We start from the raw sequence: 12,167 nt of genomic DNA, 5'->3' as shown, positions 1-12,167 counted from the left end.
CTGACAATTCCCTACCTGCTAGGGTTCCCGGACTTGGCAAGCTCATCTTCTGGCTCGCCTAAACATTTTTTATTTTTTTAATCAAGATTTATTTTTAAAGAACAGTTTTAGGTTTACAGAAAAACTGAGCAGTAAGTAAAGGTTCCATACCCTCCCCTTTCTCCAGTTTGCAGTTCATTAGCTTCTTGTATTAGTGTGGTACATTTATAACTGATAAACCAGTATGGATATAGTATTACCTAAAATCTCTAGTTTACATTAGGGCTCACTCTTTGTGTCATGCAGTTGTAGGTTTGGGTAATAGCTTCACTGTCCTAAAAATCCCATGCTCTCCCCATTCACCCCATCTCCCTCCCCCTGAACTCCTGCTAACCACGGATCTTTTTATTCTCTGTAGTTTCACTTTTCCTAGAATGTTATATACAGTTGACCCTTGAACAACGTGGGGGGTAGGGATGCTGACCCCCTACATAGTTGAAAATCTGTATAACTCTTGACTCCCCCAAAACTAATAGCCTACTGTTGACCAAAAGCTTTACCAGTAACACATATTTTGTATATTATATACTGTATTCTTATAATAAAGTAAGCTAATGTTAAGAAAATCATAAGAAAATACATGTTCAGTACTGTATTGAAAAAAAACCCACATATGAGTAAACCTGCCTAGTTCAAACCCATGTTGTTCAAGGGTCAGCTGTAGTTGGAATCACACCAAGGTAGCTTTCTTCAGACTGGCGTCTTTCGCTTAGCAATGTGTATTTCGGGTTACTCACGTCCTTAATGCTTCATAAGCCTAGAACATTTTTACCATCATGTTTATCAAGCTTCACAGTTGTGATTAATTCTAACTGAAGCTTGAGAAACACTGCTTTGGTTTTTTTCCCCCTACAGCTATTTTTTTTCCCAGTTAAGACAGAACTCACAAACCATATAATTCCCGCATCTAAAGTACACAATTCAATGTTTTTTAGTATGTTTACAGTTACGCAACCATCACCACAATCAATTTTAAAACATTTTAATCCCCCCACAAAAGAAACCTGCATCCTTTGGCTATCCACTCCTTACCCTCCTATTATGCCCCAGCCCGACGCAACACACTAATTTACTGTTTTTGTGGATTTGCCTCTTTTGGATATTTCATTAGATAGAATCAAAATGTTGTCCTTTGTGACAGTTACCTTCACTCAGCATATTTTCAAAATTCATTCCCAACAGTATTTCATTCCTTTTTTATGTGTTGATAATATTCTACTACATGGATACAGGACATTTTAAAAATCCATTCATCACTAGATGGACATTTGGGTTGTTCCTACCTTTTGGCTATTCTGTATAATGCTGCCATGAATATTTGTGTCCAAGTTTTTGTGGGGACATAAACTTTCATTTCTCTTGGTTATATAGCTAGGAGTGGAATTGCTCAAGTGGTAACTCTGTGTTTAACTTCGAGAAACTGGACTGTTTTCCACAGTAGGTATACCATTTTATACTCCTGCCAGCAATGTATGAGGATTTCAGTTTCTCCACATCTTCACCAATACTTGTTATTATCTGTTTTTTATTGTAGCTGTCCACATGCATGTAAAGTAGCATCATTATGGTTTTGATTGTGCTTGCATTTCCCTGATGACTAATGATATTGAGCATCTTCTCATGTGCTTTGGGTGTTTATCTTCTGACAAAATGTTCTATCCAAATTTCTTTTTATTGTGTTGTAAGAGTTCTTCATATATTCTAGATACAAGTCTCTTATTAAATAAAGGATTTTCAGGGGCTCCTGGGTGGCTCAGTAGGTTAAGCATCTGCTTTTGGCTCAGGTGATCCCAGGGTTCTGGGATCGAGCCCTGCATCAGGCTCCCCGCTCAGTGGGAAATCTGCTTCTCCCTCTCCCTCTGCAGCTCCCCCTGCTGTGTTCTCTCTCTCTCTCTCAAATAGATAAATCTTTTAAAAAGTATAGGATTTTCAAATATTTTATCCCATTCTGTGGGTTGTATGTTCACTTTGTTGATAATATCCTCCAAAGCACAAGTTTTTAATTTTGATGACACCCAATTTTTTCCTTTGTTGCTTATGCTTTTAGTATTCTCTCTAAAGAAGCCATTGCCAAATGCAGAGTCACAAAAATTCACACCTATATTTTTTCTAAAATTTTAACTAAATTATATTAACATCTTTGACCCATTTTTGGTTAATTTTTTTTTAAAGATTTTATTTATTTGACAGAGAGAGAGATAGCGAGAGCAGGAACACAAGCAGGGGGAGTGAGAGAGGGAGAAGCAGGCTTCCCGTGGAGCAGAGAGCCCGATGCGGGGCTCGATCCCAGGACGCTGGGATCATGACCTGAGCCGAAGGCAGACGCTTAACGACTGAGCCACCCAGGCGCCCCTGGTTAATTTTTGCATATGGTATGAGATAAGAGGTCCCTCATCATTCTTTAGAATGTGGATATCCAGCTGTTCCAGAACCATTTGTTTAAAAAACCTATTCTCTCTCCTCACTGAATTGTTTTGGCAAGCTTGTCAAAAACCAACAAACTGTAAATGTGTTTGGGTTTATTTCTGGATTCTCACTTCTATTGCATTGATCTGTATATCCATTTTTATGCTAGGACCACATGGTCTTCATTACTCTAAGTTTTGAAATCAGTAAGTGGAATTCCTCCAACTCTGTTCTTTTTCAGTAGTGTTTTGGCTATTCTGGGTTCCTTAAATTTCCTTGAATTTTAGGATCAATTTCTCAGTTTTTGCCAAAAAGCCAGCTAATAGGATTGTGTTGAATCTATAGATCAATTTAGGAAGCATTGCCATTTTAATACTAAGTCTTCTGATTCATAAACATGGAATTCAGTCTTCTAATTTTCTTTTTATTTAGATCTTAATTTTTTTTTTCCAAAAATGCTTTATAGGTTTTAATGTAAAAGTATTATACCTAAAAAATTTTTTTGGGGCGCCTGGGTGGTTCAGTCGTTAAGCATCTGCCTTCGGCTCAGGTCATGATCCCAGGGTCCTGGGATCGAGCCCCGCATCAGGCTCCCTGCTCTGCGGGAAGCCTGTTTCTCCCTCTAACTCTCCCCCTGCTTGTGATCCTGCTCTCACTGTGTCTCTCTCTGTCAAATAAATAAATAAAATCTTTAAAAAAAAAAAAATTTTTTTTTGGAACAGAATCATTTAAAATTTCCTTTTCAGTTTGCTCATTGTTACTATATAGAAATACAAGATCAAAATACAAAAATTATATCCTGCAACTTTGCTGAACTTACTAGTTCTAATAGTTTAATGAATTAGATTTTCTACGTATAAGATTACAGCACAGGGGAACTTCTTCCTCTCCAGTCTGGATGCCTTTTTTTATTGTCTTGCCTAATTGCCCGGGCTAAAACTTCCAATCCGGAGCTAAATAGAAGTGGCAAGAACACACGCCCTTGTCTAATTCCTGATTTTAGAGTGAAAGCATCCAGTCTCTCCTTGTTGAGTACGATGTTAACCTGGGTTTTTCTTACATGTGGTTCTTTTTGTTTTTCCAGGCACTGGCTCTTTGTCTTACCTTCACTTGGTGAAATCGTTCTCTTCCTTTAAGTTCTAGCTAAAAATGTCACTTTCTAGGGACCTCTTCCCTGAACCTCCAGGCTAGGCTCATAGCACCCTGTTCTCATCACAATTGTAACAAATACTTGTCAGCATCATTTTCCCTCCTGACTTGGCCTCACCTTGTTCACAGGTGTCTCCCCAACACAGACTGGCACACATACGGGGTTTGGCTACAGATCAACTTCACATATCGTACTCTATTCCTTCGCTTGGCAGGGACACTGTTCTAAAAGTTCCATTTCTACCTCTGTCTCCACCTCTAAGACAAGACTCTGCTTTATTCATCCTTACCCCCAGCACCTAACACAGAGCCTGGCCCTCAGTAACCCTTAGGAACCTCTGTGAATCATTCTGAGGTGACTCAAAAAGGAAGCAATGTTAGATTCAATTTTTGCCCAAAACAACAGAAGGAAACGTACCTTCAACTGGGCCAATCTGACTGGTCACAGCAAATCTAAGCACCCTTTCTTCATCCGTGTACAAGGCAAAGACCCGGTCCACATTCAGCTGCTGGGTGGTGGGGATGGCCGGGTGTCTGGGGGCGTGCCTGCAGGCCTCGTAAGTGATGTTCTGGTAGATGTGGTAGGACCGTGTTTGGTTGATGGCACCTAAGGTGAGCGAGTAGTCTCTGGAACTTGTGGAGGTCACAGCTGCAAAAGACATTATTCAGCCCAACTGGTAAATGTTTAAAATCTTAGAGAGTTTCATGTGGGGTCGATTTTTTCTGTAGGGTTTTTCACCTAATGCCTGGAGCATATTCCCTTGGGAAATTCCTGAGTTTATATGGAAAACCCGCAAGGCAATTCCGGGAATCTGAGTAGATGCAAAGCCAAAGTGCTGTCACTGCTGTCATTATTAGCAAAGAATAAATTCTGCTACCATGTGCCAGCGACGCCAGGCGCTCTAGAAACACTGCCTTCTTCATTCCTCAGACCAGCGAGGTGGGCCTCGAGATCATGTGCAGGGAGCCTTACAGAGGTCAAGAAATAGCCTAAGACATGAGGCCAGCGTGTGATAGAGCTGGAACTGGAACACGAGTCAGCCTGACTCTACACCCCAAGTTTTCAACCAGTCCACACTCTAGAGGACACAGACGTGACCGCTCCCAACACCCTGCACTTAAGCCCGAAGGGCTCAGGCAAAGGAAGGGGCCGTTTCTCTCAGTCTGAGCGTGGAGTCGGAAGCCCGGACCAGTGTTCTGTTCACTGTCTGGGTCTCCACTACCCGTTCTCCTCCCTTCGTCTCCTGCCCGGCTTCCAACTCTCACACCACAGAAGGAAGAAAGGCACAGCTCCAAGCAAACCACTCTGCTGCAGGACAGCAACTGTGACTAAGCCAGCACCTTGCATTCGGGTGGTTTTCCAGAACTCATCAGGATTGACACATGTCAACCACGGAAAGCAAGGAGAAAAGGTGTTCTTATGCTCATTCTGAAGAGAAAATAGGCTGTCAGATGATAAGTGACCTTATCCCCATATATTTTCAACTACAAATCTGTGATGTGAATTCCTATCTTCTGACTCCAAATCATTTTACAACACTGTGCAGCATCTCATTTTAAAACAGGCTGAAACAAAGGTACAGGACAAGTAAAAATTCCAATAATCCCTACTTTCCTGTGGTCCAGATGGTTTAAAACTGTATGTACTTATACAACCCTTACACACCCCCAGAGACAAGGTTGTGGTTTCTTACATTATCACTGGCATCACATTAATACTGGGATGGGGATACTGATATTCATTTGTGTAGCAGCCAACACTTCTCTCACTTATACTATATATTTGATAAGAGTAATAAAAAGGATATTGAGCTTCTTTTATGTACCACACGCTGTTCTAAGGACATTCCACGTAATAACTCATCATCCTCACAAATATCTCGTAAAATATGGACTATATCCCCATGTTATAGATGTCAAAACTGGTGATACATACCTAAGTCCGAGTAGTGGTAAATCTCCTTGTAGGGAGCTATGTGGACTGTGAAATTTGCTGGGATGTAAGGCACCTGGCCTTGAATATTGGTCTTAATGCTCAGATAGTTCTCTGGGTCAAGTCCCTCGGCAGTTTGAGTGATTCGAACCGTCTCTTCTCCTGGGTAGAAAGTAACTTCCATATCATGGGTAAAGGTAGCGCCTGGAGAGGAAGTAAGACTTCAGCACAGAGCTAGGATGAGGTAGCATCTTCCAGGAATAATTACCAGCGCATACTTCTTAATTTCTACTGCTGCTGGAGATCGTGCCTAAGAAGATCATCTGATATCCAAGACTAAGTACTATGAGCTGCTGATTTCATCCAGTTCCCCAAATTTCTATTAAACAGTGAGGTTTCATCCCACCTCATTTCACACTGCTTCTGTTTCTAACAGCTTGTTTTCTGTGAGAAGCTACTGGGGACATCTTGACCCTTCTCTTTGTAAGGTTGCCAGACTTACAAAACAAACAAGCAAAAAAAACTTAGGACACCCAGTTAAATTTGAATTTCAGATAAATAATGAATATATTTTAGCAGAATACATCTCATACAATATTTGGCGCATACTTTTACTAAGTTATGCAGATGATGATTATTTTATTCAAAACTTGCTGAAAAACAAGATCCTCCGAATAGCTCTTGAGTCTATAGCTGGAGGTGGGGGGGAAGAACTTTTCTCTCAGTACATTCTCTGTGATAAAGATAAATCCAGTAGGAAACAAGCCTTTGCAGGTAGGGAGGAAAGTGCCCCAAAGTATCCTCTACACCCTTGCTATCAAAGGGTGGTCCTTAGACCAGCATGAGCGTCTCTGGGGAGCTTGCTAGGAAAACAGAATCATAGACCCCACCCGGGCCCACAGAGCCAGCATCTGCCTTTTCACAAGGGCTACAGGTGATCTGTGTGCAGGTTAGAGTCTGAGAAGCACTGGTCTGTACCGTTATCGGTCAGAGTTTTTGGGGTGAGAGGAGGAAGGAAGTTTACTCACGAAGTAAACTCCTCTTCAGATACCCTGTGATCACCATTTGTGCATCCCTATTTGACAGATCTGTGCCTAACAACTCAAGTAAACACAGCCTGACAAATAAGCTTCAACCCATTCGGGTGAGAGGACGTACGTGTTCCAAAGGGAATCATCCTATTCCTCAGGACAACGTGGAGAACATGTGGATGGAATCAGTCTTTCAAAAACAGTCCTGTGAGACCAAACCATTCCCAACTACCTCCCCACAGAAAACGAGACCCCCTGAGGCTCTGGAACACGGAACAAGCCAATCCTCACTCACGGAATATCAAGACCAAAGCATGATGGCCGGTGACCAGCGGCCCCTTCAAAGGCCCCTCCTACTCACCTGTGAAGCTGAAGCCATTCTCCCAGCCTGGTTTCTGTAAAGCAAAGAGCCAGCCAAAAAGGCCTCCGATTGGTGTGAGCGGGAGAAGGGCTTGGGCTGCAGGCTGAGGGACGTGGCTGATGGCCGTGTAGGCTCTGCCGTCATTGCCCACAATGTAAGCATGCAGGTCCACGTCCTCGAAGTGCACGGGCGTGTGGCCCACGCGGAGGTGGCCACTCACTTTCCCATTGACCCGATGAGGTGCCCCTGAAAGACAGCAAACCCAGTCGACTAGGACCATCGTCCAGGTTGGCGATGGGCGCACGGAAAATCATTCCACTCACGATTCCCAAAACCCAGTCTTTGGCCATCCTCATGATTCCGTAACCGACCGATTAACCATCTAGGTACAAAACAGACCCGTCTTCGATTTCTTTTCTCCCATCCTCCCACTCTCCCGTCCACTTTGACTCTAATGAGCTGGCAAAGAGGAGGAAAGACTTCTGGCTAATCCTCAAATTGGGAAAGGAGCCCAAATGTGTTCATTTCTCAAACATTTATCCAGCACCTGCGAGTGGCCAGTGCTGGGATTCACGCAGTGGAGACGCGCGGTCCGTAAGGCAGAGTTCACAGCCCCAGTCGCAAACCAGTGAGCAGCAAAATCATACACAGCGCAGCCCCCAGCCCAGTCAAGCGCGCACGCCTTACCTTCTGGGAGACAGTGCTTCCCATTTCCGTAAAACCTGGACTGGCAGTGGCAGCAGAAGCCGGTGGCGTAGTCGGTGCAGAAGGCGTGCCGGGAGCACTGTCCGTGGTGGTGTTCACAGGTTTCCTTGCTGGCAGCATCATACGTGAAGACTGGAAAGCAGAAACCAACTTGCGTTAAACGGACAGATTCCAGCACTGTTGCTGTCGAGCTTCATTACGGACACCACATCTGCACCATAAAATCGGCTTAGATAATCGGTCTTCTGGCAAGGAGTACTGCTGATGGCTCCCATCTGGTCTCAGTGCAGAGCAGGGGAAGGCGGAGGAGGCTGCGCCACTCCAGGGTGAGTGCAGGAACAGAAAGGCCAGCCAGGAAGCACACGTTAGGCTGAACTGCACAAAACTGCCGTCCTGTGGGTCTACAATGGTCAAATAGCAGGTTTATGTGGCTCAACCCGAGACGAAGACTGAAGAGAGAACTAATGAATGCGGTCTTGGGTCCAAGCATTCTTCTCTTCTAGGGGGACCCTGAACCTAGAGAGAATAGCTTGTAGCTTGTCTCACTGCCCCGGGAAGTAGGTTTTCTTGTGAGAAGGGCCTGCAAGAGCACACACAACCCCCCCTAAAGAAAGTCTATGGAGGGGGAGGGAGGAGGGGGAAAGGAAGAGGGGAGCCAGCTCTTATTTGCCCCGTGCCCGTGCAGGGTTTCTGGTGGGGGGTATGGCACAAGCAGACTGCCACACGGTATAAGAGAGGGGGCCACCTGTGGCCCAGTAGTGGTTCCTGCCGTCTCCCACTTATTCTGCCCGTTAAAAAAAAAAAAAAGAGGGCCATCTGTACTTCCAAGAAACAGAGGAATTGGAGCAGATGCCATTGTCCATAAAAGGAATGGCCAAGGGAGCGGGGCGTGGCTGGGGGGCGCTAATGGAGAAGAGGGGGCTTTCTCAGGACACCAGGGATGATGCTAATCCTGAGCGTGGTCTCTCTATGTTCAGGGTCCCCCTAGAAGAGAAGAATGCTTGGACCCAAGACTGGACCCAAAGTGGCTGTGCACACCTGGCCTCCACCTCCCTGGGAGCAGCAGTTGGGGGGAGACTCCAGGAGCACAGGGGCAAGCAGGGACAGCACAGAAGCCTAGTGCTGGACCCTGCTGATGCTGCAAGGGGTCAGCTCCCGAGGAAGACAGATACCCGACTCCTGGGCGAACCTAGCTGGCAGCCGTGCTCCAGATCTAGGTCTGAGGAGGAGGAAACCGGAGGGCAAGGAAGAAATGGAAAGATTAACTGGTAGGGACACAGGATTCCAGGGAAGAACAGAGAAAAACCAAGGGAGGGAAGATGTAGCACCACGTTAAGTAACATCAGAGCCAGAGACTTATCAGCCAGTGAAAACAGCCCACAGTTAACATTTAAATAGTGCTTCCCCTATGCCAGATACTGCTCTATGAAGTTTATTCACGCTTTCAGTTTGCGCGTGAGCACGGGCCGTTTTTATTCCAGTTCTGCAGATGAACAAGCCGAAGCACAGATTAAAGGGACTTTCCTGAAGTCATCCAGGCAGTAGGTAGCAGAGTTGGGATTTGCACCCAGGAGGTCTGGCTCCAGATTCCTAACAGCTGTACTCCAGTGGAACCCAAGTACCTAGACCGAGAGAGCTAGGTTAAGGATCTGATCAGGTGCTTGAGGTTGATCAGCATAGACTTCAGCCGGTCAGATTTGAGGCATACTTTATAAATCAAGCCTAATGAATGGTAGGAGAGCGCAGAGACGAGCCAGATGGGGCTTACAGCACGCTGGGGGCAAAGCACAGGAAGAGCATTAGCTTTTGGACAGTAGGACAGTCCTTGACTGATGCTAACGGGTTCTTGAGAAAGCGGCAGGCTGAGGCGTTGGCAGGACAGGTAATACGGTCTCAAGTGGAACATCTGGGAGCAGCGGGAGAATGAAGTCAGTATAGCACCTTGATGACACAGTTGAAAAATTTGTTTGATAAAAATAGATATTTAGGCATAACCCTGAACGTTTTTTTAAAATAGGAAAGTGATACAGTACTCACATCCCCCTCACCCCAAAAAACCCGGAGTGGATATTATAGACACTGTTGTGAAGAAAACTATGCATCACTGTCTACCATTGGTTTAAGAAGTCCTGGGGGATCCAGTTTGAGTAAAAAGAAACCAATGAAAAAAGAAAAGAAACCAATGTAACTTGTCAGTCTCAGGTGTCTCCAGCCCCTAAGGTAACCGCTAAGTGTAAAGCAACAGCGCCTGGAGGACCTTGCCCAGGGGCAAGTGCTCAGGCAGGACTCACCTCCAGAACAAGGCGGGGAAGGGACGTGGCTGTGTGGGGAGAACAGCAGGGTACTCCCCAACCTCTAGAACTCAACCTTGTCCATGGCTCAGGTAGCTCTGTGCAAACCGCAGAGATGCACTCTGTTCCCTCCTAGAATCGGGTGACACCCCTTCACACCTCCATTGCCAGAAGTCACATTTTTCCTGAATGTACTTCTGAGTACCAAGGTAAAGAAGCAATGTGATACAGGCCTAAAGGATAGTCATTTTCCGGTGAAGTTGAGTAAAAATAAAACCAAACTCTAAACACTATTCTCCGGAATTAAAGAAATGGTGGGTTTGTGTTATATTCCCTGTATTTGTTATTTGGTGAAGACTTGTCCTTGCACTCAGTCCCCATTGCAAGAGTGGGTCATCAAACAGGGAGAGACGGGAAGCAGGAAGACCACTGATAGGGAGAGTTAGGTTAATTTAACTAAAAGGCACAGGCATGGCTTTCCTATGGGCAAAAGGAGAGGAGCTCAGCAATGCAGCCAGCAACTTACAAAGGCAACTGTGCAGAAGTTTGAGCTGATTGCCATACGGACTGCATTTTTCTCACAACAAAAAACAGTGGTTAGGCTCCCATGAAAGGCCATTAGGCAACTGAAACTATAATTATGACAGGTTATTGGTAAGCTGCTCAGGGATATTCATAAGCAGTTTTGTTGAATCTTGCATTCTCTGGATGGAGCTTACTGAGTCACAAACAGAAGCTCAACCTTCCAGCCCCATGACAACTACACAGGGAAAGAAGATGGGTTCGCTTCTAACAGGGTCATCACAGGCTCCCCTTAGGATCCCTTTCCCGTGCCTGCCTTCACACAGGTGTGCTCGCAGATGCACACACTTAAAACTTACAACATCAGCTTGTTAGGGGAAAGAGAAATGCCTGTTGCACTTTTCTTTCATTTATTAATTCAACAAATAATGGGAGCACTCACTATGGGCCTGGCTCTGATCTAGGAATTAGGGATAGAGCAGACAAACATTCTGTCCCGAAGCTTACATTCTCCTAGACAGCAGTGAACAAACAGGTAAGTTATTTAGTACAGAGGTTGTCGTTAAGAGCTATGCAGAATCTTAAATCAGGGAAGGTCAAGAGGGCTGACGGGGGAGGGGACTTCGCTCTTTTAAACAGCGGGATCAGGAAAGACCTTGGGAGAAGGTGACCTCAGAGCAGAGGCCTAGAGGCAGGGACAACAGGACACAAGGGACATGGGAGAGGGGCAAGGGTGAGAGAAGGCTGGGGAGGTACTGGCCAGTTGGCAGAGGGTCCTGTAGGTCACAGGAAGGAGCTGGGCTTCAGTCTGAGTAAGAAGGGGAGCCACTGGGGCGTCTGGAGCAGAAGAGTGATGACATCAGACTTACGATACCTCGAGAATGAGCCAGTAAGCAGGTGCTCTGGCAGCTGGAAGTGCTGTTGGAGAGAAGAAGGGCCCAGATACGGAATATTTTGAAGATGGAGCAGACAGGGTTTGCTGATGGGTTGGATGGAGCAGAGAAAGGGAGCAGAAAGGGGGAGAAGGTGAGAGCAAGGGAGAGAGAGAAGACAGAGCAGAGAGAGAGAAGTCCACGTGATATTCACATCTTGGTGAACTGCCATCTCTGGAGACAGGGACGCTGTGGCGGAGGTTTGTGAGCGATCGGTTCCAGCAACAGCTTGGAGGCATCAGGGAAGCTCTGCCCCCTCTGACAGGACCTACAGCCTCAGCAGGGCCCCATTCAACCACGCAGAAGGAGAGCTGCATTTCTCTGTGGGCTGGGAGCGGGGACCATTGCATCAGAATCACCTGGGGTGCCTGTTAAAAACTCTAATTCCCAGGGCACACTTTAGCGCTACCAATCCAGATTCTAGGGGTGGATCCCAGGTATCTGCACCTGAGCCACTCCCCTTGTGGTTCTTATGCCCACTGGTGATGATGTTCAGGACGTCTGTAAACTTTCCATTTCTGAGCTAGGGAATGCTCGTTAACGTAGTTAATGAATTTCATCTGACAGCAGCTCCTAGGGTGGTGGGATTTCAGAGAATGCTCTCACATTCATTCCTGGCCGGCTGAGCAACAGGACTCAGTGCTTATTGCCCACTTGGGCCCAGATCCACAAGCAAGCAACGTGAAGATCCTTTAGTGGAGGAAGCCCAGAAGCCAGACCCTTCCCTGAAGAAGAGGCAGAACTGCACCTAGAAACAGATCCCACATGCAGCTATCAATCCCAGGCAAGAAAAGCCAG

General features: G+C 45.7%; 1 protein-coding gene across 1 annotated transcript in view; it reads right to left on the bottom strand.

The window, feature by feature from the left end:
* NID2 (nidogen 2) overlaps positions 1–12,167 on the bottom strand; it is a 39,832-nt gene that overhangs the window by 25,136 nt on the left and 2,529 nt on the right. The window contains exons 3-7 of the mRNA XM_081829705.1: positions 9,393–9,530; positions 7,607–7,817; positions 6,920–7,165; positions 5,531–5,731; positions 4,013–4,243 (exon numbers count right to left, since the gene is read on the bottom strand). Of these exons, the coding sequence (XP_081685831.1) occupies positions 4,013–4,243; positions 5,531–5,731; positions 6,920–7,165; positions 7,607–7,817; positions 9,393–9,530 (1,027 nt within the window). The remainder of the gene's footprint in view (positions 1–4,012; positions 4,244–5,530; positions 5,732–6,919; positions 7,166–7,606; positions 7,818–9,392; positions 9,531–12,167) is intronic.

Source organism: Leptonychotes weddellii, chromosome 9, assembly GCF_054177405.1.
Source record: "Leptonychotes weddellii isolate Sample4059 chromosome 9, ASM5417740v2, whole genome shotgun sequence".
NCBI lineage: Eukaryota > Metazoa > Chordata > Mammalia > Carnivora > Phocidae > Leptonychotes > Leptonychotes weddellii.
Note: the sequence above shows the minus strand (reverse complement) of the source record. Positions and strands in the feature narration are given on the sequence as shown.